The sequence below is a fragment of the Xenopus tropicalis genome, chromosome 10, assembly GCF_000004195.4.
Source record: "Xenopus tropicalis strain Nigerian chromosome 10, UCB_Xtro_10.0, whole genome shotgun sequence".
Classification (NCBI taxonomy): Eukaryota; Metazoa; Chordata; class Amphibia; order Anura; family Pipidae; genus Xenopus; species Xenopus tropicalis.
The window spans coordinates 42,386,494-42,411,885 of record NC_030686.2 but is presented as its reverse complement, the minus strand read 5'-3'; the positions used below and the strand labels follow the sequence as shown (position 1 = coordinate 42,411,885).

The following is a 25,392-nucleotide window of genomic DNA, read 5'->3' as shown; positions in this document are numbered from 1 at the left end:
CCCTTCTGCGCTATATCCCTGATGTAAAAAAGGTTAGTTGGGCTTGTGACCCACAATTTCAGTTCCCACAATCACCATCATATATCTTGGCTAAGATATAATCTCATTTCCTGTAATTGCCATTAAAATCCCAGCAAAAGTATGTTCATCCTGCCTCATAATACAGATGTCTTTCATTTAGTATAATAGTACTGGAGCTTACAAGACCATAGCTGGGCTATTGCTGGAATGTCCACTCAGATTATGAGCATGTTGGGCCCATTTTCCCAGTGAAGCTCCCAGGGGTCCTCTGCGGTTTGTGTATCCATGCATTCATCAGTAAAGCCAATAATTATCTGATTTATTTGCTAGTCTGTGCAATGGTTTGCATACATGGCATGGAAAACTCAAAACAACTGTGCTAAAAGTACATCTCAAGCGTGCATGTCAGTAACAGCCTACATGGGGCAGTAGCAGGCGGTATCTGTGTTTTATCCGCCTATGTGACATAGCAGTACAATTACACGATACAATTACGATCTTTCGGTCGCAGGAAAGATCATTCATCCGCTCCACTAACGTTAAGAGCTGAATAGTCAGGTAGAAACAAAAGAATTCTACCCCTATCTGTCAATTTAGCACATACCGTTTGCCCAATCGTCAAGATGACTGATATCCAAGGCTTTTGCCTATATAGGTTGCCTTGTCTCCCACCATACAGTTCATTTGATATGATAATATTGGTGCGAGTATGCCCACCTTTAGGCCCCGGTCACATGGAGCATTTCCTCCGCTTCTCTCCGCCTTCAGTTTTCAGTCACATGGAGAAAAGCGGATCAGCCCCAACACGTGTGGCCCTCTAGCTGCATTGACAGTCACAGCTTTGCCGTTCTTGCAGCTGCACAGAACAGAGTAGAAGTGGAGATCAGCCCAAACCGCAAAAGCAGACATTTTCAGGCCGATCTCCGCTTCCGCTCTGCTCCATGTAGCTGCAAGCTCGCCGACCGAAAGCCGCTGGTGGAGAGAAGCGGAGGAAATGCTCTGTGTGACCGGGGCCTTAGGGAAAATTGATAATAAAGGTATAATAGGCCTTTTAAGAATCAGTGATGCGCAAATTAATTTTTGTGCTGCTTAAACTAAAGGCAAACAAAACGTGGTTCATAAAACAAAGAAATTGGTTGCACAATACATATGTCAACAGTTTGTGCAAGCACACTGAGCTTTTATTATTTGATATTTACATGCACTACCCAGAAACCACCAGAAGATTTCCTATTGCAGTGATAAACAGAATATATAAACTTATCAGAAAATCTGTGTATTACATTATACTATATCAGATAAGCTGCCTTGTCTTATATCATGAAACAAAGGGCATTAATATAAAAAAATTGGTCATCCCTTCTCTTCTGGCAATGTTTTCTCATCAGATGCTGGAACATACTGGTTTGTTTCCACTGCGTTGTGAGAGTTTAATTGGTCTATATCTATGTCAGGAGGCTGCAACGAGATTGTAGAGAACAGTATTTTTTAAACGAAAAAAATATGAATGGCCTGTTTGAGGGAGTGAAGGCCCCATTGACCCAGGTTGAGTGTCCTGTAATCGCTTCATTCTCTTATGGTATGAAGGAACAGCTACAAAGATTCCCAGACAAGTTGTTCAAGTGTTGGTGATTCTGGTTCAGACATGGAAGAGTGTTATGTCAAAGCTTACTTTTAGGTTGGTTGTTATGGGATAGTGCACCGGTACGAATGTGTAGTCACGTTAATAGATAGGGGGGACATTATTATTATTGTTAACATGTATTTATAAAGCGCCAACATGTGTGTAGAATATTTGTAAGACAAGACTGCTGAGACAGCTGAACCTCAATTTAACCATCTCCATCCCCAGTTTCTCCAGCCCCAGCTTCACCACCCTAAAAGAAAAAAAGTTGGAGTCAATTAAATGTTTCTTTACCTGAAGCCAAATATTTGAAAGGTGCTTAGTGACTAACTCTATGGCTTACCAACTAACTGAAGAACATTCAGCACACACATCCCCAAACATATTCCAACCCCCTTTGGTGACTTCCCAAGGCATATCCTGCACCCCTCTGTGCCATCTATGCCTATCCCTAATATCACAGGTTGGGTGTAGGTATGTAAAGGAAAAGTCAGGCCAGCTTGGGCACATAATTCCCAGCATGCACATCACTAGTCTCAGTCACACTGGGAACACAAACCTGGCGAACTGAGAAGCCTTTGTCCTGGCACAACTGCATGAAGCCATTCTTTGCAGCTTTCAGTAAATTCTCATCATCAGTTTTTTTGCAGTAGGCACGGATAATCCGTTCTGAGAAATTCTCTAGAAGCAGATAGGAGACCTGAGAAAGAAGCAAATAGGCGTGTATCTGGTTAAACAAGATCTTTATTAGAGGGGATTATAGGCAGATGGGGGGGGGTTCAGCGCACCAGAGGCCCCCCCTTTAGATTAGAGGAACGGAGCTTCCATTTGAAGCAGCGTAGGGGGTTCCTTACGGGGAGGGCAGTGAGGTTGGGGAATGCCCTTCCTAGTGATGGGGTAATGGCAGATTCTGTTAGTGCCTATAAGAGGGGCCTGGGTGAGTTCTTGAACATGCATAGTATCCAAGGCTATTGTGATACTAATATCTACAGTTAGTATTAGTGGTTGTATTTATAGTTTATGTATGTGAGTGTATAGATTGGTAAGTATAGGGTGTGGGTTTACTTGGAAGGGTTGAACTTGATGGACTCTGGTCTTTTTGCAACCCTATGTAACTGTGTAACTATTTTGTTTTTATGATAGCAGCTCTGTGCTTACAATCCATGCAATGATATTTTAAAAAAAATTCTTGCTATATAATGTAAACAGTGTCGGACTGGATTACCTGGAGCCCACCACAGAACCTCCAATAATACCCCAGTAGGTTTTCCACCCATGTTTGACCCGGACAGCCTGGTTTTTAGAAGAGCTGTCGGAATCAAAACCAACTGCCCGGTTTCCCCAATTTGGAAAGCTGAGCAGGATTCTTTTATACTGACATGGTGATTGGCCGATCGCCTTGCCATAGCCCCACCCCTGTGAATGTCATGGTCCCACATGACATCACGTCCCGCCCACCCCCTGCCTGGAGTTAGCCACCGCAAAAATTGGCAACCCTATACTCAAGGCCAGTGCATTTTGGAGCAAAGAGGGGTGCTGCCCTGGGTCTGGGGGAAGCAATTATAATACTACTGGGGTGCTTAACAAATTAACCTTCTCCTTGTACTTTAAAACCCACTGGGTGAGTATCAGCTTAGTGAGAGTATTCCAAGGAAACGGAAAAATGAACCAAAAAAGGGCTTGTTGCCCAGATTTCCTACTGAGAGACAAGAACAACAGGCCAAGAGAAATGACCCTTGGAATACACAGACTTTCCCTGATCAAACTGAGGACATATAAAACTGCACATAGGGGAGATGCACTGATTGCCCACTGACTGCATTTATACTGTGTGAGGCCTGGGAAGGGAATCAGTACTCTTGTGCCTTACCTCTTCTCTGCGGATGTTAAATGCTTCCTTTGGGTTGTTCTTGCTATAGAAGTAAACTTTGTCTATGGGATTTTTTTCCTTCATTCCATAATCCATAACAAACACCTACATTAACCAGAGGTCAACAGGAAAAAAAGAAATCTGTTAAAGAAACTAAATCCCATCTACACTGCAGATGTCTATAAAAGAAGATATCCCATTAAACAGCTCATATGTAAAATGCTCAAGGTATAAAATAAAAAAAGCATTCATTAAGGATATGGTTATGCCAGTTTGGTTTATAAAGTACAGGTATGGGTTCAGTTATCCAGAATGCTCAAGACCTGGGGTTTTCCAGATAAGGGGTCTTTCTGTGACTTCAACAGCCACACCTTAAGTCTACTGAGAAATTATTTAACCATTAAATAAACCCAATAGGGCTGTTCTGCCCCAATAAGGGGTAATTATATCTTAGTTGGGATCAAGTACAGGTACTGTTTTATTATTACAGAGAAAAGGGAATCATTTAACCATTAAATAAACCCAATAGGGCTGTTCTGCCCCCAATAAGGGGTAATTATATCTTAGTTGGGATCAAGTACAGGTACTGTTTTATTATTACAGAGAAAAGGGAATCATTTAACCATTAAATAAACCCAATAGGGCTGTTCTGCACCCAATAAGGGGTAATTATATCTTAGTTGGGATCAAGTACAGGTACTGTTTTATTATTACAGAGAAAAGGGAATCATTTAACCATTAAATAAACCCAATAGGGCTGTTCTGCCCCCAATAAGGGGTAATTATATCTTAGTTGGGATCAAGTACAGGTACTGTTTTATTATTACAGAGAAAAAGGGAATCATTTAACCATTAAATAAACCCAATAGGGCTGTTCTGCCCCCAATAAGGGGTAATTATATCTTAGTTGGGATCAAGTACAGGTACTGTTTTATTATTACAGAGAAAAAGGGAATCATTTAACCATTAAATAAACCCAATAGGGCTGTTCTGCCCCAATAAGGGGTAATTTTATCTTAGTTGGGATCAAGTACAGGTAATGGTTTATTATTACAGAGAAAAGGGAATCATTTAACCATGAAATAAACCCAATAGGGCTGTTCTGCCCCAATAAGGGGTAATTATATCTTAGTTGGGATCAAGTACAGGTACTGTTTTATTATTACAGAGAAAAGGGAATCATTTAACCATTAAATAAACCCAATAGGGCTGTCCTGCCCCCAATAAGGGGTAATTATATCTTAGCTGGGATCAAGTACAGGTACTGTTTTACATAGTAACATAGTAAGTTGGGTTGAAAAAAGACATACGTCCATCAAGTTCAACCATAATGCCTATACCTAACCTGCCTAACTACAAGTTGATCCAGAGGAAGGCAAAAAACCCCATCTGAAGCCTCTCTAATTTGCCTCAGAGGGGAAAAAATTCCTTCCTGACTCCAAGATGGCAATCGGACCAGTCCCTGGATCAACTTGTACTAAGAGCTATCCCCCATAACCCTGTATTCCCTCACTTGTACTGAGAGCTATCACCCATAACCGTGTATTCCCTCACTTGCTAAGAATCCATCCAGCCCCTTCTTAAAGCTATATAATGTATCAGCCAGTACGACTGATTCGGGGAGGGAATTCCACAACTTCACAGCTCTCACTGTAAAAAATCCTTTCCGAATATTTAAATGGAACCTCCCTTCTTCTAAACGGAGTGGGTGCCCTCGTGTCCGTTGGAAGGACCTACTGGTAAATAAAACATTAGAAAGGTTATTATATGATCCCCTTATATATTTATACATAGTTATCATGTCACCTCTTAAGCGCCTCTTCTCCAGTGTAAACAGACCCAACTTGGCCAGTCTTTCTTCATAACTGAGACTTTCCATACCCTATACCAGCTTAGTTGCCCTTCTCTGGACCCTCTCTAACTCAATAATGTCCCGCTTGAGCACTGGAGACCAAAACTGAACAGCATATTCTAGATGGGGCCTTACCAGCGCTCTGTAAAGGGGAAGAATAACCCCCTCCTCCCGTGAATCTATACCCCTTTTAATACAGCTCAAAACCTTGTTTGCCCTTGCAGCTGCTGCCTGGCATTGCTTGCTACAGCCAAGTTTATTATCTACAAGGACTCCAAGGTCCTTCTCCATTATGGATTTGCCTAGTGCAGTCCCATTAAGGGTATACGGGGCTTGCATGTTTTTACATCCCAGGTGCATGACCTTACATTTATCCACATTAAATCTCATCTGCCACTTAGCTGCCCAGATTGCCAGTTGGTCAAGATCCTGCTGCAGGGATGTCACATCCTGGATAGAATTGACTGGTCTGCAGAGTTTTGTGTCATCTGCAAACACTGATACATTACTCATAATACCCTCCCCTAAGTCATTTATGAACAAATTAAACAAAAGTGGACCCAGTACAGAACCCTGAGGGACCCCACTGAGAACCTTACTCCAAGTAGAGAATGTACCATTAACAACCACCCTCTGTACCCGATCCTGTAGCCAGTTTTCTATCCATGTGCAAACGACTTCACTAAGACCAATAGACCTTAGCTTAGAAAGCAGTCGTTTGTGGGGAACGGTATCAAATGCTTTGGCAAAATCCAAATAGATGATATCTACTGCATCCCCACTGTCCAGCTTCTTACTTACCTCATCATAAAAAGCAATTAAATTGGTCTGACATGACCTGTCCTTCATAAAGCCATGCTGATTACTGCTCATTATGCCATTCTCCACTACATAATTTTGTATGTGATCCCTTAACAAGCCTTCAAATAACTTGCCCACCACGGATGTCAAACTTACAGGCCTATAATTGCCAGGCTGAGATCTTACTCCCTTTTTAAATATGGGAGTGACATTCGCCTTCTTCCAATCCCTAGGTACCATACCTGATGAGAGCGAGTCTGAGAATATCAGAAACAAGGGCCACTGCAATTCTGCCCCTAGCTCTCTCAGTACCCGAGGGTGTATTCCATCTGGCCCCGGTGCCTTGTTTACATTTATCGTGTGTAACCCTTTAAGCACCATATCCTGTGCCAACCACTGTATAGTTGGAGCTGAGGCAACAGTGAAGCTATAGGGTGGGACTTGGCCCACTGGCTCCTCTACTGTATACACAGAAGAAAAGAACTGGTTAAGCACATCTGCCTTTTCTGTATCCGCTGTAACCATATTGTTATTATAACTCAATGGGGCCACACCCTCAACCTGCATCTTTTTACTATTAATATACTTAAAAAACTTTTTGGGGTTAGTCTTGGCCTCGGCCGCGATGCGCTCCTCATTTTCTATCTTTGCCTTCCGGATTGCTGTTTTACAACACTTGTTATAGTGTTTATATTCATTAAACGCAGCTACTGTCCCCTCTGACTTATATTTCTTAAAAGCTTTCCTTTTTTTCCCTATTAACTTCTTTACCTCAGAGTCAAGCCACATAGGGTGATTCTTAACACTTCTACTTTTTCTTATTACAGAGAAAAGGGAATCTACATACAATATCTGAGGTGTGAACAATGTGGGTGATTACAGTCTGAGCCTGAGGTGTGAACACTGCAGGGGGTGAACAATGCAGAAACTAAAAGGTGTGAACAACACAGGGGATTACATGTTTAAACAATACAGGGGGATTACAGCCTGAATCTGAGGTGAGAACCATGCAGGGGGCCAGTTAATCTCATTACGGATACCATTTAAAGTTTACACAAAGGTAAGCCATCAAAGCAGCCAGACAGGTGGGGGGCCACACAGAAGGTGCGGCCCGCGGGCCGGCAGTTGGCCAGCAATGACCTAAAATGTCTATGTTTTTTTATACTAAAATGCCTTAGGGGTCAATTACTAGGTCAGATGGGATGGAAATAACATATTAAATATAAACAGCAAAATCTGTATTCAAGTTTGCCTTTTTTTTTGTGACAACATAATAACAGTCTAATAAGAACTAAAGGTACATAAATAAGGGTCTGAACCCTCCTACTGCATGGCTGCACAAGCGGTGTTTCAGCATCATTGATAACGAATGTGTAACTTACATCTACCACAAAATCCTCCCTGGTACATCTCATATCGGGATCTCCTGAAGTAACGGCTTTAGCCAGTTCTTCCGATAACTGACTTTTATCCTGTAAAAGAAATACTGTAAATAATTGGGCCCTTAGGGCTTTTTATGGAATCAGATTAAAAATATATACATGTAAAACATATGGGCCAAAAACAGTCACCAATATGGACCAAAACAACCACATCAGTATCTTATAAGGGATCATGCAGATATAGATCGTACTAGGTGGGAAATCCCACCAAGCGAGGGCCACATCAATCCAGGCTATCTGGTCTGTGATTGGCAGCATTTTCCACCAAGGTCCAAGGTTTAACATTCAAATTAGGCTTGCCATATTGTACCTTTTACTCAGTTATTATTATAGTTTGTATTATTATAGTTGAAAATCACAAAAGATAATGAGTACAGGTATGGGACCTGTTATCCAGAATGCTCGGGACCTGGGGTTTTCCACATAAGGGATCTATCTGTAATTTGGATCTCCATTCCTTAAGTCTACTAAAAAATCATTTAAACATGAAATAAACCCAACAGGAGTGTTCTGCCCCCAATAAGGGGTAATTATATCTTAGTTGGGATCAAGTACAGGTACTGTTTTATTATTACAGAGAAAAGGGAATCATTTAACCATTAAATAAACCCAATAGGGCTGTTCTGCCCCCAATAAGGGGTAATTATATCTTAGTTGGGATCAAGTACAGGTACTGTTTTATTATTACAGAGAAAAGGGAATCATTTAACCATTAAATAAACCCAATAGGGCTGTTCTGCCCCCAATAAGGGGTAATTATATCTTAGTTGGGATCAAGTACAGGTACTGTTTTATTATTACAGAGAAAAGGGAATCATTTAACCATTAAATAAACCCAATAGGACTGTTCTGCCCCCAATAAGGGGTAATTATATCTTAGTTGGGATCAAGTACAGGTACTGTTTTATTATTACAGAGAAAAGGGAATTATTTAACCATGAAATAAACCCAATAGGGCTGTTCTGCCCCAATAAGGGGTAATTATATCTTAGTTGGGATCAAGTACAGGTACTGTTTTATTATTACAGAGAAAAGGGAATCATTTAACCATTAAATAAATAGGGCTGTTCTGCCCCAAAAGGGGTAATTATATCTTAGTTGGGATCAAGTACAGGTACTGTTTTATTATTACAGAGAAAAGGGAATCATTTAACCATTAAATAAACCCAATAGGGCTGTTCTGCCCCCAATAAGGGGTAATTATATCTTAGTTGGGATCAAGTACAGGTACTGTTCTATTATTATAGAGAAAAGGGAATCATTTAAACATTTAAGCAATATACCAGGGTTTCTGTGCCGGTTGGATCGGGAGTTGCCTCTCCCAAGTAGCTGTAAAACTTGCGGTGTACTATCTTCTCTAAGATTTCCTTGGCAGCAGACAGGTTGGGATCACTTGAATACAGAATCTGCAGGAAGATTGCATCTGAAAGAGAAATAAAGGGGCACATTAACTAAGCAATTTTGAGATAAAGTCGGACTTTTTCTTACTTATAGATATTTTAGATATTTACAAATATTTTTTGGCCAGTACTTGATTTTTCTGATATTGTTTCTCGAAAAAGTTGGTTTTTTGAAAAATTTACCCCGCAAAAAAAAATCGAGTTTTTAAAAAATACCTCCCATAATTCCTGTTTTATTAATGTTTAGTTAACTTTTTTTTTGGTAAAAATGTATTATGGAGGCAGTGACAGCCACATTTTCAAGGAGAAGTTAATCCCCTCATTGCTTTTAGTTTCACTTGGTTTCAAGGAGAAGTTAATCCCCTCATTGCTTTTAGTTTCACTTGGTTTCAAGGAGAAGTTAATCCCCTCATTGCTTTCAGTTTCACTTAGTTTCAAGGAGAAGTTAATCCCCTCATTGCTTTCAGTTTCACTTGGTTTCAAGGAGAAGTTAATCCCCTCATTGCTTTCAGTTTCACTTGGTTTCAAGGAGAAGTTAATCCCCTCATTGCTTTCAGTTTCACTTGGTTTCAAGGAGAAGTTAATCCCCTCATTGCTTTCAGTTTCACTTGGTTTCAAGGAGAAGTTAATCCCCTCATTGCTTTCAGTTTCACTTAGTTTCAAGGAGAAGTTAATCCCCTCATTGCTTTCAGTTTCACTTGGTTTCAAGGAGAAGTTAATCCCCTCATTGCTTTCAGTTTCACTTGGTTTCAAGGAGAAGTTAATCCCCTCATTGCTTTTAGTTTCACTTGGTTTCAAGGAGAAGTTAATCCCATCATTGCTTTTAGTTTCACTTGGTTTCAAGGAGAAGTTAATCCCCTCATTGCTTTTAGTTTCACTTGGTTTCAAGGAGAAGTTAATCCCCTCATTGCTTTCAGTTTCACTTAGTTTCAAGGAGAAGTTAATCCCCTCATTGCTTTCAGTTTCACTTGGTTTCAAGGAGAAGTTAATCCCCTCATTGCTTTCAGTTTCACTTGGTTTCAAGGAGAAGTTAATCCCCTCATTGCTTTCAGTTTCACTTGGTTTCAAGGAGACGTTAATCCCCTCATTGCTTTCAGTTTCACTTGGTTTCAAGGAGAAGTTAATCCCCTCATTGCTTTCAGTTTCACTTGGTTTCAAGGAGAAGTTAGTCTCTTCATTGCTTTTAGTTTCACTTGGTTTCAAGGAGAAGTTAATCCCCTCATTGCTTTCAGTTTCACTTGGTTTCAAGGAGAAGTTAATCCCCTCATTGCTTTCAGTTTCACTTGGTTTCAAGGAGAAGTTAATCCCCTCATTGCTTTCAGTTTCACTTGGTTTCAAGGAGAAGTTAGTCTCTTCATTGCTTTTAGTTTCACTTGGTTTCAAGGAGAAGTTAATCCCCTCATTGCTTTCAGTTTCACTTGGTTTCAAGGAGAAGTTAATCCCCTCATTGCTTTCAGTTTCACTTGGTTTCAAGGAGAAGTTAATCCCCTCATTGCTTTCAGTTTCACTTGGTTTCAAGGAGAAGTTAATCCCCTCATTGCTTTCAGTTTCACTTGGTTTCAAGGAGAAGTTAATCCCCTCATTGCTTTCAGTTTCACTTGGTTTCAAGGAGAAGTTAATCCCCTCATTGCTTTCAGTTTCACTTGGTTTCAAGGAGAAGTTAATCCCCTCATTGCTTTTAGTTTCACTTAGTTTCAAGGAGAAGTTAATCCCCTCATTGCTTTCAGTTTCACTTGGTTTCAAGGAGAAGTTAATCCCCTCATTGCTTTCAGTTTCACTTGGTTTCAAGGAGAAGTTAATCCCCTCATTGCTTTCAGTTTCACTTGGTTTCAAGGAGAAGTTAATCCCCTCATTGCTTTCAGTTTCACTTGGTTTCAAGGAGAAGTTAATCCCCTCATTGCTTTTAGTTTCACTTGGTTTCAAGGAGAAGTTAATCCCTTCATTGCTTTTAGTTTCACTTGGTTTCAAGGAGAAGTTAATCCCTTCATTGCTTTCAGTTTCACCTAGTTTCAAGGAGAAGTTAATCCCCTCATTGCTTTCAGTTTCACTTGGTTTCAAGGAGAAGTTAATCCCCTCATTGCTTTCAGTTTCACTTGGTTTCAAGGAGAAGTTAATCCCCTCATTGCTTTCAGTTTCACTTGGTTTCAAGGAGAAGTTAATCCCCTCATTGCTTTCAGTTTCACCTAGTTTCAAGGAGAAGTTAGTCTCTTCATTGCTTTTAGTTTCACTTGGTTTCAAGGAGAAGTTAATCCCCTCATTGCTTTCAGTTTCACCTAGTTTCAAGGAGAAGTTAATCCCTTCATTGCTTTCAGTTTCACTTGGTTTCAAGGAGAAGTTAATCCCCTCATTGCTTTCAGTTTCACTTGGTTTCAAGGAGAAGTTAATCCCCTCATTGCTTTCAGTTTCACCTAGTTTCAAGGAGAAGTTAGTCTCTTCATTGCTTTCAGTTTCACTTGGTTTCAAGGAGAAGTTAATCCCCTCATTGCTTTCAGTTTCACTTGGTTTCAAGGAGAAGTTAATCCCCTCATTGCTTTCAGTTTCACTTGGTTTCAAGAAGAAGTTAATCCCCTCATTGCTTTCAGTTTCACTTGGTTTCAAGGAGAAGTTAATCCCCTCATTGCTTTCAGTTTCACTTGGTTTCAAGGAGAAGTTAATCCCCTCATTGCTTTCAGTTTCACTTGGTTTCAAGGAGAAGTTAATCCCCTCATTGCTTTCAGTTTCACTTGGTTTCAAGAAGAAGTTAATCCCCTCATTGCTTTCAGTTTCACTTGGTTTCAAGGAGAAGTTAATCCCTTCATTGCTTTCAGTTTCACTTGGTTTCAAGAAGAAGTTAATCCCCTCATTGCTTTCAGTTTCACTTAGTTTCAAGGAGAAGTTAATCCCCTCATTGCTTTCAGTTTCACTTAGTTTCAAGGAGAAGTTAATCCCCTCATTGCTTTCAGTTTCACTTGGTTTCAAGGAGAAGTTAATCCCTTCATTGCTTTCAGTTTCACTTAGTTTCAAGGAGAAGTTAATCCCTTCATTGCTTTTAGTTTCACTTAGTTTCAAGGAGAAGTTAATCCCCTCATTGCTTTCAGTTTCACTTAGTTTCAAGGAGAAGTTAATCCCCTCATTGCTTTCAGTTTCACTTGGTTTCAAGGAGAAATTAATCCCCTCATTGCTTTCAGTTTCACTTGGTTTCAAGGAGAAGTTAATCCCCTCATTGCTTTTAGTTTCACTTGGTTTCAAGGAGAAGTTAATCCCCTCATTGCTTTTAGTTTCACTTGGTTTCAAGGAGAAGTTAATCCCCTCATTGCTTTCAGTTTCACTTAGTTTCAAGGAGAAGTTAATCCCCTCATTGCTTTCAGTTTCACCTAGTTTCAAGGAGAAGTTAATCCCCTCATTGCTTTCAGTTTCACTTGGTTTCAAGGAGAAGTTAATCCCCTCATTGCTTTCAGTTTCACTTGGTTTCAAGGAGAAGTTAATCCCCTCATTGCTTTCAGTTTCACTTGGTTTCAAGGAGAAGTTAATCCCCTCATTGCTTTTAGTTTCACTTGGTTTCAAGGAGAAGTTAATCCCCTCATTGCTTTCAGTTTCACTTGGTTTCAAGGAGAAGTTAATCCCCTCATTGCTTTCAGTTTCACTTGGTTTCAAGGAGAAGTTAATCCCCTCATTGCTTTTAGTTTCACTTGGTTTCAAGGAGAAGTTAATCCCATCATTGCTTTTAGTTTCACTTGGTTTCAAGGAGAAGTTAATCCCCTCATTGCTTTCAGTTTCACTTAGTTTCAAGGAGAAGTTAATCCCCTCATTGCTTTCAGTTTCACCTAGTTTCAAGGAGAAGTTAATCCCCTCATTGCTTTCAGTTTCACTTGGTTTCAAGGAGAAGTTAATCCCCTCATTGCTTTCAGTTTCACTTGGTTTCAAGGAGAAGTTAATCCCCTCATTGCTTTTAGTTTCACTTGGTTTCAAGGAGAAGTTAATCCCCTCATTGCTTTCAGTTTCACTTGGTTTCAAGGAGAAGTTAATCCCCTCATTGCTTTCAGTTTCACTTGGTTTCAAGGAGAAGTTAATCCCCTCATTGCTTTCAGTTTCACTTAGTTTCAAGGAGAAGTTAATCCCTTCATTGCTTTTAGTTTCACTTGGTTTCAAGGAGAAGTTAATCCCTTCATTGCTTTCAGTTTCACTTGGTTTCAAGGAGAAGTTAATCCCTTCATTGCTTTCAGTTTCACTTGGTTTCAAGGAGAAGTTAATCCCCTCATTGCTTTCAGTTTCACCTAGTTTCAAGGAGAAATTAATCCCCTCATTGCTTTCAGTTTCACTTGGTTTCAAGGAGAAGTTAATCCCCTCATTGCTTTCAGTTTCACCTAGTTTCAAGGAGAAATTAATCCCCTCATTGCTTTCAGTTTCACTTGGTTTCAAGGAGAAGTTAATCCCCTCATTGCTTTCAGTTTCACTTGGTTTCAAGGAGAAGTTAATCCCCTCATTGCTTTCAGTTTCACTTGGTTTCAAGGAGAAGTTAATCCCCTCATTGCTTTCAGTTTCACCTAGTTTCAAGGAGAAGTTAGTCTCTTCATTGCTTTTAGTTTCACTTGGTTTCAAGGAGAAGTTAATCCCTTCATTGCTTTCAGTTTCACCTAGTTTCAAGGAGAAGTTAATCCCCTCATTGCTTTTAGTTTCACCTAGTTTCAAGGAGAAGTTAGTCTCTTCATTGCTTTCAGTTTCACTTGGTTTCAAGGAGAAGTTAATCCCTTCATTGCTTTCAGTTTCACCTAGTTTCAAGGAGAAGTTAGTCTCTTCATTGCTTTTAGTTTCACTTGGTTTCAAGGAGAAGTTAATCCCTTCATTGCTTTCAGTTTCACCTAGTTTCAAGGAGAAGTTAATCCCCTCATTGCTTTTAGTTTCACCTAGTTTCAAGGAGAAGTTAATCCCTTCATTGCTTTCAGTTTCACCTAGTTTCAAGGAGAAGTTAATCCCCTCATTGCTTTTAGTTTCACCTAGTTTCAAGGAGATGTTAGTCTCTTCATTGCTTTTAGTTTCACTTGGTTTCAAGGAGAAGTTAATCCCCTCATTGCTTTCAGTTTCACTTGGTTTCAAGGAGAAGTTAATCCCTTCATTGCTTTTAGTTTCACTTGGTTTCAAGGAGAAGTTAATCCCTTCATTGCTTTCAGTTTCACCTAGTTTCAAGGAGAAGTTAATCCCCTCATTGCTTTCAGTTTCACTTGGTTTCAAGGAGAAGTTAATCCCCTCATTGCTTTCAGTTTCACTTGGTTTCAAGGAGAAGTTAATCCCCTCATTGCTTTCAGTTTCACTTGGTTTCAAGGAGAAGTTAATCCCCTCATTGCTTTCAGTTTCACCTAGTTTCAAGGAGAAGTTAATCCCCTCATTGCTTTCAGTTTCACCTAGTTTCAAGGAGAAGTTAATCCCCTCATTGCTTTCAGTTTCACCTAGTTTCAAGGAGAAGTTAGTCTCTTCATTGCTTTTAGTTTCACTTGGTTTCAAGGAGAAGTTAATCCCCTCATTGCTTTCAGTTTCACCTAGTTTCAAGGAGAAGTTAATCCCCTCATTGCTTTCAGTTTCACCTAGTTTCAAGGAGAAGTTAATCCCCTCATTGCTTTCAGTTTCACCTAGTTTCAAGGAGAAGTTAGTCTCTTCATTGCTTTTAGTTTCACTTGGTTTCAAGGAGAAGTTAATCCCCTCATTGCTTTCAGTTTCACTTGGTTTCAAGGAGAAGTTAATCCCCTCATTGCTTTCAGTTTCACTTGGTTTCAAGGAGAAGTTAATCCCCTCATTGCTTTCAGTTTCACTTGGTTTCAAGGAGAAGTTAATCCCCTCATTGCTTTCAGTTTCACCTAGTTTCAAGGAGAAGTTAGTCTCTTCATTGCTTTTAGTTTCACTTGGTTTCAAGGAGAAGTTAATCCCTTCATTGCTTTCAGTTTCACCTAGTTTCAAGGAGAAGTTAATCCCCTAATTGCTTTTAGTTTCACCTAGTTTCAAGGAGAAGTTAATCCCCTCATTGCTTTCAGTTTCACCTAGTTTCAAGGAGATGTTAGTCTCTTCATTGCTTTTAGTTTCACTTGGTTTCAAGGAGAAGTTAATCCCCTCATTGCTTTCAGTTTCACTTGGTTTCAAGGAGAAGTTAATCCCCTCATTGCTTTCAGTTTCACCTAGTTTCAAGGAGAAGTTAATCCCCTCATTGCTTTCAGTTTCACCTAGTTTCAAGGAGAAGTTAGTCTCTTCATTGCTTTCAGTTTCACCTAGTTTCAAGGAGAAGTTAATCCCCTCATTGCTTTCAGTTTCACCTAGTTTCAAGGAGAAGTTAGTCTCTTCATTGCTTTTAGTTTCACTTGGTTTCAAGGAGAAGTTAATCCCCTCATTGCTTTCAGTTTCACTTGGTTTCAAGGAGAAGTTAATCCCTTCATTGCTTTTAGTTTCACTTGGTTTCAAGGAGAAGTTAATCCCTTCATTGCTTTCAGTTTCACCTAGTTTCAAGGAGAAGTTAATCCCCTCATTGCTTTCAGTTTCACTTGGTTTCAAGGAGAAGTTAATCCCCTCATTGCTTTCAGTTTCACCTAGTTTCAAGGAGAAATTAATCCCCTCATTGCTTTCAGTTTCACTTGGTTTCAAGGAGAAGTTAATCCCCTCATTGCTTTCAGTTTCACTTGGTTTCAAGGAGAAGTTAATCCCCTCATTGCTTTCAGTTTCACCTAGTTTCAAGGAGAAGTTAATCCCCTCATTGCTTTCAGTTTCACCTAGTTTCAAGGAGAAGTTAATCCCCTCATTGCTTTCAGTTTCACCTAGTTTCAAGGAGAAGTTAGTCTCTTCATTGCTTTTAGTTTCACTTGGTTTCAAGGAGAAGTTAATCCCCTCATTGCTTTCAGTTTCACCTAGTTTCAAGGAGAAGTTAATCCCCTCATTGCTTTCAGTTTCACCTAGTTTCAAGGAGAAGTTAATCCCCTCATTGCTTTCAGTTTCACCTAGTTTCAAGGAGAAGTTAGTCTCTTCATTGCTTTTAGTTTCACTTGGTTTCAAGGAGAAGTTAATCCCCTCATTGCTTTCAGTTTCACCTAGTTTCAAGGAGAAGTTAGTCTCTTCATTGCTTTTAGTTTCACTTGGTTTCAAGGAGAAGTTAATCCCTTCATTGCTTTCAGTTTCACCTAGTTTCAAGGAGAAGTTAATCCCCTCATTGCTTTTAGTTTCACCTAGTTTCAAGGAGAAGTTAATCCCTTCATTGCTTTCAGTTTCACCTAGTTTCAAGGAGAAGTTAATCCCCTCATTGCTTTTAGTTTCACCTAGTTTCAAGGAGATGTTAGTCTCTTCATTGCTTTTAGTTTCACTTGGTTTCAAGGAGAAGTTAATCCCCTCATTGCTTTCAGTTTCACTTGGTTTCAAGGAGAAGTTAATCCCCTCATTGCTTTCAGTTTCACTTGGTTTCAAGGAGAAGTTAATCCCCTCATTGCTTTCAGTTTCACTTGGTTTCAAGGAGAAGTTAATCCCCTCATTGCTTTCAGTTTCACTTGGTTTCAAGGAGAAGTTAATCCCCTCATTGCTTTCAGTTTCACTTGGTTTCAAGGAGAAGTTAATCCCCTCATTGCTTTCAGTTTCACTTAGTTTCAAGGAGAAGTTAATCCCTTCATTGCTTTTAGTTTCACTTGGTTTCAAGGAGAAGTTAATCCCTTCATTGCTTTTAGTTTCACTTGGTTTCAAGGAGAAGTTAATCCCTTCATTGCTTTCAGTTTCACCTAGTTTCAAGGAGAAGTTAATCCCCTCATTGCTTTCAGTTTCACTTGGTTTCAAGGAGAAGTTAATCCCCTCATTGCTTTCAGTTTCACTTGGTTTCAAGGAGAAGTTAATCCCCTCATTGCTTTCAGTTTCACTTGGTTTCAAGGAGAAGTTAATCCCCTCATTGCTTTCAGTTTCACCTAGTTTCAAGGAGAAGTTAGTCTCTTCATTGCTTTTAGTTTCACTTGGTTTCAAGGAGAAGTTAATCCCCTCATTGCTTTCAGTTTCACCTAGTTTCAAGGAGAAGTTAATCCCTTCATTGCTTTCAGTTTCACTTGGTTTCAAGGAGAAGTTAATCCCCTCATTGCTTTCAGTTTCACTTGGTTTCAAGGAGAAGTTAATCCCCTCATTGCTTTCAGTTTCACCTAGTTTCAAGGAGAAGTTAGTCTCTTCATTGCTTTCAGTTTCACTTGGTTTCAAGGAGAAGTTAATCCCCTCATTGCTTTTAGTTTCACTTGGTTTCAAGGAGAAGTTAATCCCCTCATTGCTTTCAGTTTCACTTAGTTTCAAGGAGAAGTTAATCCCTTCATTGCTTTTAGTTTCACTTGGTTTCAAGGAGAAGTTAATCCCTTCATTGCTTTCAGTTTCACCTAGTTTTAAGGAGAAGTTAATCCCCTCATTGCTTTTAGTTTCACCTAGTTTCAAGGAGATGTTAGTCTCTTCATTGCTTTTAGTTTCACTTGGTTTCAAGGAGAAGTTAATCCCCTCATTGCTTTCAGTTTCACTTGGTTTCAAGGAGAAGTTAATCCCCTCATTGCTTTCAGTTTCACCTAGTTTCAAGGAGAAGTTAATCCCCTCATTGCTTTCAGTTTCACCTAGTTTCAAGGAGAAGTTAATCCCCTCATTGCTTTCAGTTTCACCTAGTTTCAAGGAGAAGTTAGTCTCTTCATTGCTTTTAGTTTCACTTGGTTTCAAGGAGAAGTTAATCCCCTCATTGCTTTCAGTTTCACCTAGTTTCAAGGAGATGTTAGTCTCTTCATTGCTTTTAGTTTCACTTGGTTTCAAGGAGAAGTTAATCCCTTCATTGCTTTCAGTTTCACTTGGTTTCAAGGAGAAGTTAATCCCCTCATTGCTTTCAGTTTCACTTAGTTTCAAGGAGAAGTTAATCCCTTCATTGCTTTTAGTTTCACTTGGTTTCAAGGAGAAGTTAATCCCTTCATTGCTTTTAGTTTCACTTGGTTTCAAGGAGAAGTTAATCCCTTCATTGCTTTCAGTTTCACCTAGTTTCAAGGAGAAGTTAATCCCCTCATTGCTTTCAGTTTCACTTGGTTTCAAGGAGAAGTTAATCCCCTCATTGCTTTCAGTTTCACTTGGTTTCAAGGAGAAGTTAATCCCCTCATTGCTTTCAGTTTCACTTGGTTTCAAGGAGAAGTTAATCCCCTCATTGCTTTCAGTTTCACTTGGTTTCAAGGAGAAGTTAATCCCCTCATTGCTTTCAGTTTCACCTAGTTTCAAGGAGAAGTTAGTCTCTTCATTGCTTTTAGTTTCACTTGGTTTCAAGGAGAAGTTAATCCCTTCATTGCTTTCAGTTTCACCTAGTTTCAAGGAGAAGTTAATCCCCTCATTGCTTTTAGTTTCACCTAGTTTCAAGGAGAAGTTAATCCCCTCATTGCTTTCAGTTTCACCTAGTTTCAAGGAGATGTTAGTCTCTTCATTGCTTTTAGTTTCACTTGGTTTCAAGGAGAAGTTAATCCCCTCATTGCTTTCAGTTTCACTTGGTTTCAAGGAGAAGTTAATCCCCTCATTGCTTTCAGTTTCACCTAGTTTCAAGGAGAAGTTAATCCCCTCATTGCTTTCAGTTTCACCTAGTTTCAAGGAGAAGTTAGTCTCTTCATTGCTTTTAGTTTCACTTGGTTTCAAGGAGAAGTTAATCCCCTCATTGCTTTCAGTTTCACCTAGTTTCAAGGAGATGTTAGTCTCTTCATTGCTTTTAGTTTCACTTGGTTTCAAGGAGAAGTTAATCCCTTCATTGCTTTCAGTTTCACTTGGTTTCAAGGAGAAGTTAATCCCTTCATTGCTTTCAGTTTCACTTGGTTTCAAGGAGAAGTTAATCCCCTCATTGCTTTCAGTTTCACTTGGTTTCAAGGAGAAGTTAATCCCCTCATTGCTTTCAATTTCACTTGGTTTCAAAGAAGTTAATCCATTCATTGTTTTCAATTAATTTTCAAGGGGGAAGCTAATTCCATCATTGTTTTCTGTTTCACCCTATTTCAAAACTTAAACACTTTATTGTTTTCCAAGAATGAGCACCAATGCTCCTAATATGGCTGCTGGGGCAATTCCTGGGAAAAATAAAGAGGATTCACGGAAACCAACGTCCATTTACACTTTCTTCGAGTCTTCACAATACTTTCATCTCTAAAAATTCTGCATTTTCCAATGAAAATTTTCATACAAACAATTCAAGCATTATTGTGACATTTTATAAATACAGCAATGATCGAGATTAATTCTAGTTTATAACCATGTCGAGTTTATACGACACTCAATTCCAGAAAAAAACTAAAGTTAGTAAATGTGCCTCTAAATTTCTATACAGTGAGGCTTTAAGTGCATCTCTTCTACACACCCTACACTTATATCTGTAATTAAAGGTGACAGACAATCCCAAATGTAACATTAGCCCAATAAGCAGGAAGTATGGGATTTATGGGATTAGTGACAGGTGGACAAAAAAAGGGCAACAAGTTACGTTTTACAAACTCACCTGTCAGTTTAGTATAAGCCACCATATCATTCACAGCACCAGAGATGGTGAAAGGCTCTACCTCCGAACCTTTCATTGCAATGTATTCGTCCGCTTCTCCAAAAGCTTCCCCAATCCTGTACGTAAATACAAACACGTTAGCATGAGAGCTTGGCATAAAGGAGAATTCCCCCATAGAGGAATAGTTTTTTGGCTGCCAGAGTCAAAGGAGGAAAGCAAATAATTCAAGAACTATAAAAAAAAAAAAAAAATGAAGACCAATTAAAAAGTTGGTCATTCTATAACATACTAGAAGTTAATTTGAAGGTTCGACGACCATACATTGAGATATCCGCATGTTTGGTGAGGTCAAAAAATGAGCGGATCTTTCCCCAATACGCCTAGGGCGGCACAAGTTTAGGGGCGGCATGCCGCCCCGCCGCAACAGAGTTTTTAAATTTGGCTCCCATACGGAGCAGTCGGGACCTCTCCCCACTGCTCCGTATGGGAGTTTAAATGTGCGATTGCGCATGCGCACTCGGGGGGAGAGGGCGCCGCGCGATTGAGCATGCGCACTCGGGGGGAGAGGGCGCCGCGCGATTGAGCATGCGCACTCGGGGGGAGAGGGCGCCGCGCGATTGTGCATGTGCACTCGTGGGGGCAGCCTCGGGGCGCCGAGAAGTTAAATCCGCCCCTGTATATGACGGGACACAGGCCTTTGGGACAAGAACTGCATCAAGGGGCTCTTTTCGCCAGCAGGATTTTTAAACCTGTCCGATCTACATCTGCCTGATCTAGATTTTTGGACAGATATTGGTCAGGAAGGCCTGTCTCCATTGGCTTCTTTACTCTTCTGCATAATACACATGGTCAGAGTTATTTAACCTCCCTGTTCCATGGCCTGTATAAAAGCACTTGGCCTTCAACCTTTATATAGTCTTTGCCAATATCCATATAATTTACAATTAAGGATACATTATTTCATATAAATTGAAACTTAATCCATTGTTATCTTCTTGTGAGCATTTAAATAAGCCCAAGGTCTAGCCCAAGCACACCTAATCAGCTGGTTGCAAGCTAACGATATAAGTAGGTTGTTTGCAGCAGGGAAACCAGATCTCTATGCCAGAATGCAGTTTGGACTAACCACCCTTCAGTGTATGGCTATTTGCCATTTCCAGACCCACTGGTTTTATAGCCATCTCTAAAGACTTATGGTATAGGTGTGAATTTAAATACAAAAACCTAGACAAAACAGGAACATTGTATACAGCAAAGTAAAAAAATATCTTTGTGAAATGCAAAATACTTGGAAGACTTTGAGGTACGGTCGTGTCAGTGTGAACCCAAACTATCAAACAAAAACTGCACAGACCTATTAGAATATTCTTGGATCATGGAGCTAGAGACATGTCAGTCCCATGAAAATGAGAGCTTGACAGAAGACAAAGTCTAAGAATGAAAAACATAATGATAATATATCATACTTGGGCATCATGCAAACAAGTCTTCCATGTCAGCAGAAGGTTTTATATAACATTTCTATAACTTGCTTTTCTTACATTATTTCAATGACATTCACAACTCTGTGGTGGCACGTTCTCCGGTACAGGCCATACCGCGTGTAGAACATATTGTACAGATTCCAAACTTCCTGCAAAGGGAGACACGTTTTTTTTTTGGGCAGATGAGAAATGTTAGCGCCATACTCACAACAGCAGTAAATTCACCTGCCATAATTATATGCAGCGTACTGAAACATAGTTACATAGGGTTGAAAAAAGACCAGAGTCCATCAAGTTCAACCCATCCAAGTAAACCCAGCACCCACAACCCACACCTACCAATCTATACACTCACATACATAAACTATATATACAAACATTAATACTAACTGTAGATATTAGTATCACAATAGCCTTGGATATTCTGCTTGTTCAAGAACTCACCCAGGCCCCTCTTATAGGCATTAACAGAATCTGCCATTACCCCATCACTAGGGGGGGCATTCCCCAACCTCACTGCCCTCACCGTGAGGAACCCCCGACGCTGCTTCAAATGGAAGCTCCGTTCCTCTAATCTAAAAGGGGGGGCCTCGGGTGCGTTGATTGTTTTTATGAGAACCCCCCCCCCCTTATCTGCCTATAATCCCCTCTAATGTACTTGTACAGAGTAATCATGTCCCCTCGCAAGCGCCTCTTTTCCAGAGAAAACAACCCCAACCTCGACAGTCTAACCTCATAGTTTAACCCTTCCATCCCCTTTACCAGTTTAGTTGCAGTCTCTGCACTCTCTCCAGCTCATTAATATCCTTCTTAAGGACTGGAGCCCAAAATTGCCCCCCATACTCACGGTGAGGCCTTACTAGGGACCTTTAAAGGGGCAAAATTATGTTCTCATCCCTTGAGTCAATGCCCTTTTTATACAAGACAGCACTTTATTTGCTTTAGTAGCCACAGAATGACACTGCCTGGAATTAGACAACTTGTTATCTACAAAAACCCCTAGATCCTTCTCCATTAAGGATCCCCCCAACACACTACCATTCAGTAGATAGCTCGTGTTTATATTATTTCTATCAAAATGCATAACTTTGCACTTCTCCACATTGAACCTCATTTCCCAGTTTGCTGCCCAGTTATCTAATTTTGTCAAATCGCTCTGCAAAGCGGCACATCCTGCATGGAACTTATAGTTTTGCACAATTTAGTGTCATCAGCAAAAATAGAAACAGTACTGTCTATGCCCACCTCCAGGTCATTAATAAACAAGTAAAAAAGCAAAGGCCCAAGGACTGACCCCTGTGGTACCCACTAACCACACTGGCCCAATTAGAAAATGTTCCATTTACCCCCACTCTGTGTACTCTATCCTTCAGCCAGTTCTCTATCCAATTACAAATATTATGTTCTAGGCCAATATTCCTTAATTTGATCATTAACCTTCTGTGAGGTACTGTATCAAACGCTTTAGCAAAGTCCAAGTAGATCCCATCAACTGCCATTCCAGCATCAAGGTTCCTACTCACCTTCTCATAAAAGGCGACTAAATTAGTCTGGCAAGATCTGTTACGCATAAAACCATGTGGAACAAACTTATAGTATTGTGAACTGCAATGTATTCAAGTACCCTATCCCTTATTACCCCTTCCAAAAGCTTTCCTAACACTGATGTCAGACTAACAGGCCTATAGTTTTCAGGCTGAGAACATCTTATCATTGTTACAGGGAGTATCATTTAATGTGGTGTGAAAATCAGCAAGATTTACCGTAATTTTCGCCGTATAAGACGCACTTTTTCTTCCCCAAAACTTGGGGGGAAAAGTTTGTGCATCTTATACGGCGAATGCTCCTTCCTCTATGTGCCGCGGCTCTCTGCCGCATACTCGCTTTTTTAAGGTTGCGCCCGTGCGTACTGACGTCACACGCACAGGGCACAACCTTATAAAAGCACAGAAGCCGCTGGGAGCCGCGGCACAGAGAGGAAGACATCACAGGAGCCGGAGGCCACTGGGGGGAAATGGAAGGTGCTTGGGGGCCCGGGGGGGAAGCTGAAGTATGCTGTGGGTGCCGTGGGGGAGCTGAAGGATACTTGGGGGGGCCCTGGGGGACGCTGAAGGATACTTGGGGGGGCCTGGGGGAAGCTGAAGGATACTTGGGGGGGCCTGGGGGAAGCTGAAGGATACTTGGGGGGGCCCTGGGGGACGCTGAAGGATACTTGGGGGGGCCCTGGGGGAAGCTAAAGGATACTTGGGGGGGGCCTGGGGGAAGCTGAAGGATACTTGGGGGGGCCCTGGGGGACGGTGAAGGATACTTGGGGGGCCCTGGGGGACGGTGAAGGATACTTGGGGGGGCCCTGGGGGAAGCTAAAGGATACTTGGGGGGGGCCTGGGGGAAGCTGAAGGATACTTGGGGGGGCCCTGGGGGAAGCTGAAGGATGCTTGGGGGGGGCCCTGGGGGAAGACTCATTATGTGCGAGCCCAGAGACAATTAACTTTATACAGTTGATATAAAATATTTTACTACAGTATTTGCTTCAGAATCTTTTTTTTTTCTAGATTTTCCTCTTATATTTGCGTCTTATATTCCGGAGCGTCTTATAGGGCGAAAAATACGGTACCTTGTCTCGGACACAGATGTGTTTCTTGTTACCAACATCACAAACGCGGGCAAATTTGAGAAATCGCTTGTAGTCAAAACTATTCTGAATTCCCAGATGGTAACAGTCCCTGTTGAATGCAAAAGCATTGGATGGAATATAAAAGAAAACACAAGGAAACTGCTTGCATCCTATTGGTTGTTATGTAGGTATGACATTTGCAGTTGCCATATAACCAATGGGGCTCAGGACTTTCTGCAGTGACACCTATAAACTCCCCTAAGGCCAGCATAGTTATAAAGCAGCCACATTGGCATCATAAGCTTAAGTCCAGATGAAAGTCAGGGACAGGCATTCCCATTATCTCATCCACATCATGTGTATATGTATATGGTCACTTGGCATCTAAGGGTGTAACATTGGCTGGCATGTAGGGGGGAACCTGTATAGGCATGTTGGCTGCATAAGAATCCACTTAACGTCTGTTCTATTGGGATCTCTGTGCCAGTGAGTATTAGCACCAGATGATACTTGAGCTTTAGACATGTAGGGTTTCCTTTGATTTTCTCTCAATTAGAAATATTGTTTCTCATTAGCAGCATTACGATACCTGGCTAAGTAGTCAAATTTATCCACATCAATGCCATTTTCTTTGTTGGCCACAATCTGATAAAGGAACATTTTCTCTACTGGTCTTCCTTTATATGGCCATGGCTAGGAAATAAAAAGGATAGAGCAAAAAAAAAGTTCACAAAGATGATAGATTAGGAAGTTATGATATGGAATTTCAGGCCACTGTTTTCTGGCATTTAAATAATTTCCCCTTGATAAAGGCTTGTGCCCGGTGTGGACTTGGAACACCACTACCCGCTAGCTCCCAGGTAGGAGAGCAGGGGGATTGCTTAAGCTATAGAGGAAGCAGGCCCCGCGGTCCGGGCCCCCTGTCCTCTGTAGTTATGCCATGAATGATTATTGTGGCCCCACTATACCTACACAGTTCTAACTGACTACAAATGCTCACCTGTGTGGGAAAACTATGCACAGGACCCAGGGTAATGTCTGTGAACCCCTTAAAGACAGCTTTGTATGTGTGTCCAGGAGGGGCACTGCATTATACAATGACAAAATAACATGGCCCCAAAAATCACCATCATACCTAGGGCCCCATTTTGTCTCAATCCATCTCTGATAATAAAGTGCCTAGGCAATAATACTTACATCCTGCACGTCTGACAATGAGACACCCTTTATAAGCTCTTTTATAAATGCAAGGTCAGGCTCAGAGAATTCTTTTTTTAGATGGTTGGATTCAATCAGATGATCAAACATTTTTTCGGATAGATCTTCATGCTTAAAAAAATAGAACAAAGCAAGTATTAAACTGTTGAAAAATTAGTTACTGATCATAATAGGTCCTGGCTGGGATCACTGACCCTGGCACCCAAACCAACAGTAAATCGCTCTCTGTGCTAGTGATGCAGCCCCCCTTGGCCCACTCTGACAATGAATTTATGAGTGTAGGGGGGTGAGGGGGGTGGCATTTAGAAGGCTGCCTCAGGGCAACCCGGGGCCCATAACCAGCACTGGGGAAGGAGGGTCACTAGAGGAGGAGGCTGCTGACTATGGAAAGCCTAAAACACATGGAAAAAAAAGTTTCTCAAATCAGCTAATTTAAAAGATAATTAAAACATTGGGCCGCAACCATCACACAATCTGTTTTTCTCTGAGTTCTGACACCATTAAAAATTGTTCTGTAACTTACCTTAAATCCTGGCTTTATGTAGGACATGAATTTGCTTTCAAACAAATGTGAAAATGGCCCGTGACCTGCAATTAAAAT

General features: G+C 40.7%; 1 protein-coding gene across 1 annotated transcript; it reads right to left on the bottom strand.

Moving 5' to 3' along the window:
* Window positions 1–1,175: 1,175 nt before the first annotated feature.
* LOC116407927 (deoxynucleoside triphosphate triphosphohydrolase SAMHD1-like) lies at window positions 1,176–25,341 on the bottom strand. The gene is made up of 11 exons (XM_031894203.1): window positions 25,315–25,341; window positions 24,771–24,902; window positions 24,163–24,266; window positions 23,574–23,682; window positions 21,017–21,108; window positions 19,476–19,591; window positions 8,894–9,033; window positions 7,551–7,640; window positions 3,516–3,620; window positions 2,205–2,345; window positions 1,176–1,898 (listed from the first exon to the last, which is right to left on the bottom strand). The coding sequence occupies exons 1-11, from the start codon at window positions 25,339–25,341 to the stop codon at window positions 1,854–1,856; spliced, it is 1,101 nt and encodes a 366-aa protein (XP_031750063.1). The 3' UTR covers window positions 1,176–1,853.
* Window positions 25,342–25,392: the final 51 nt, after the last annotated feature.

Excerpts from the sequence above, each read along its gene's own strand:
- LOC116407927 (XM_031894203.1), bottom strand. The coding sequence starts at position 25,341 with ATGTCCTACATAAAGCCAGGATTTAAG. Across the intron at positions 2,346-3,515 it reads TTAACATCCGCAGAGAAGAG|GTCTCCTATCTGCTTCTAGA; the intron begins GTAAGGCACAAG and ends CTTCTTTCTCAG. Across the intron at positions 1,899-2,204 it reads AAGGCTTCTCAGTTCGCCAG|GGTGGTGAAGCTGGGGCTGG; the intron begins GTTTGTGTTCCC and ends TTTTTCTTTTAG.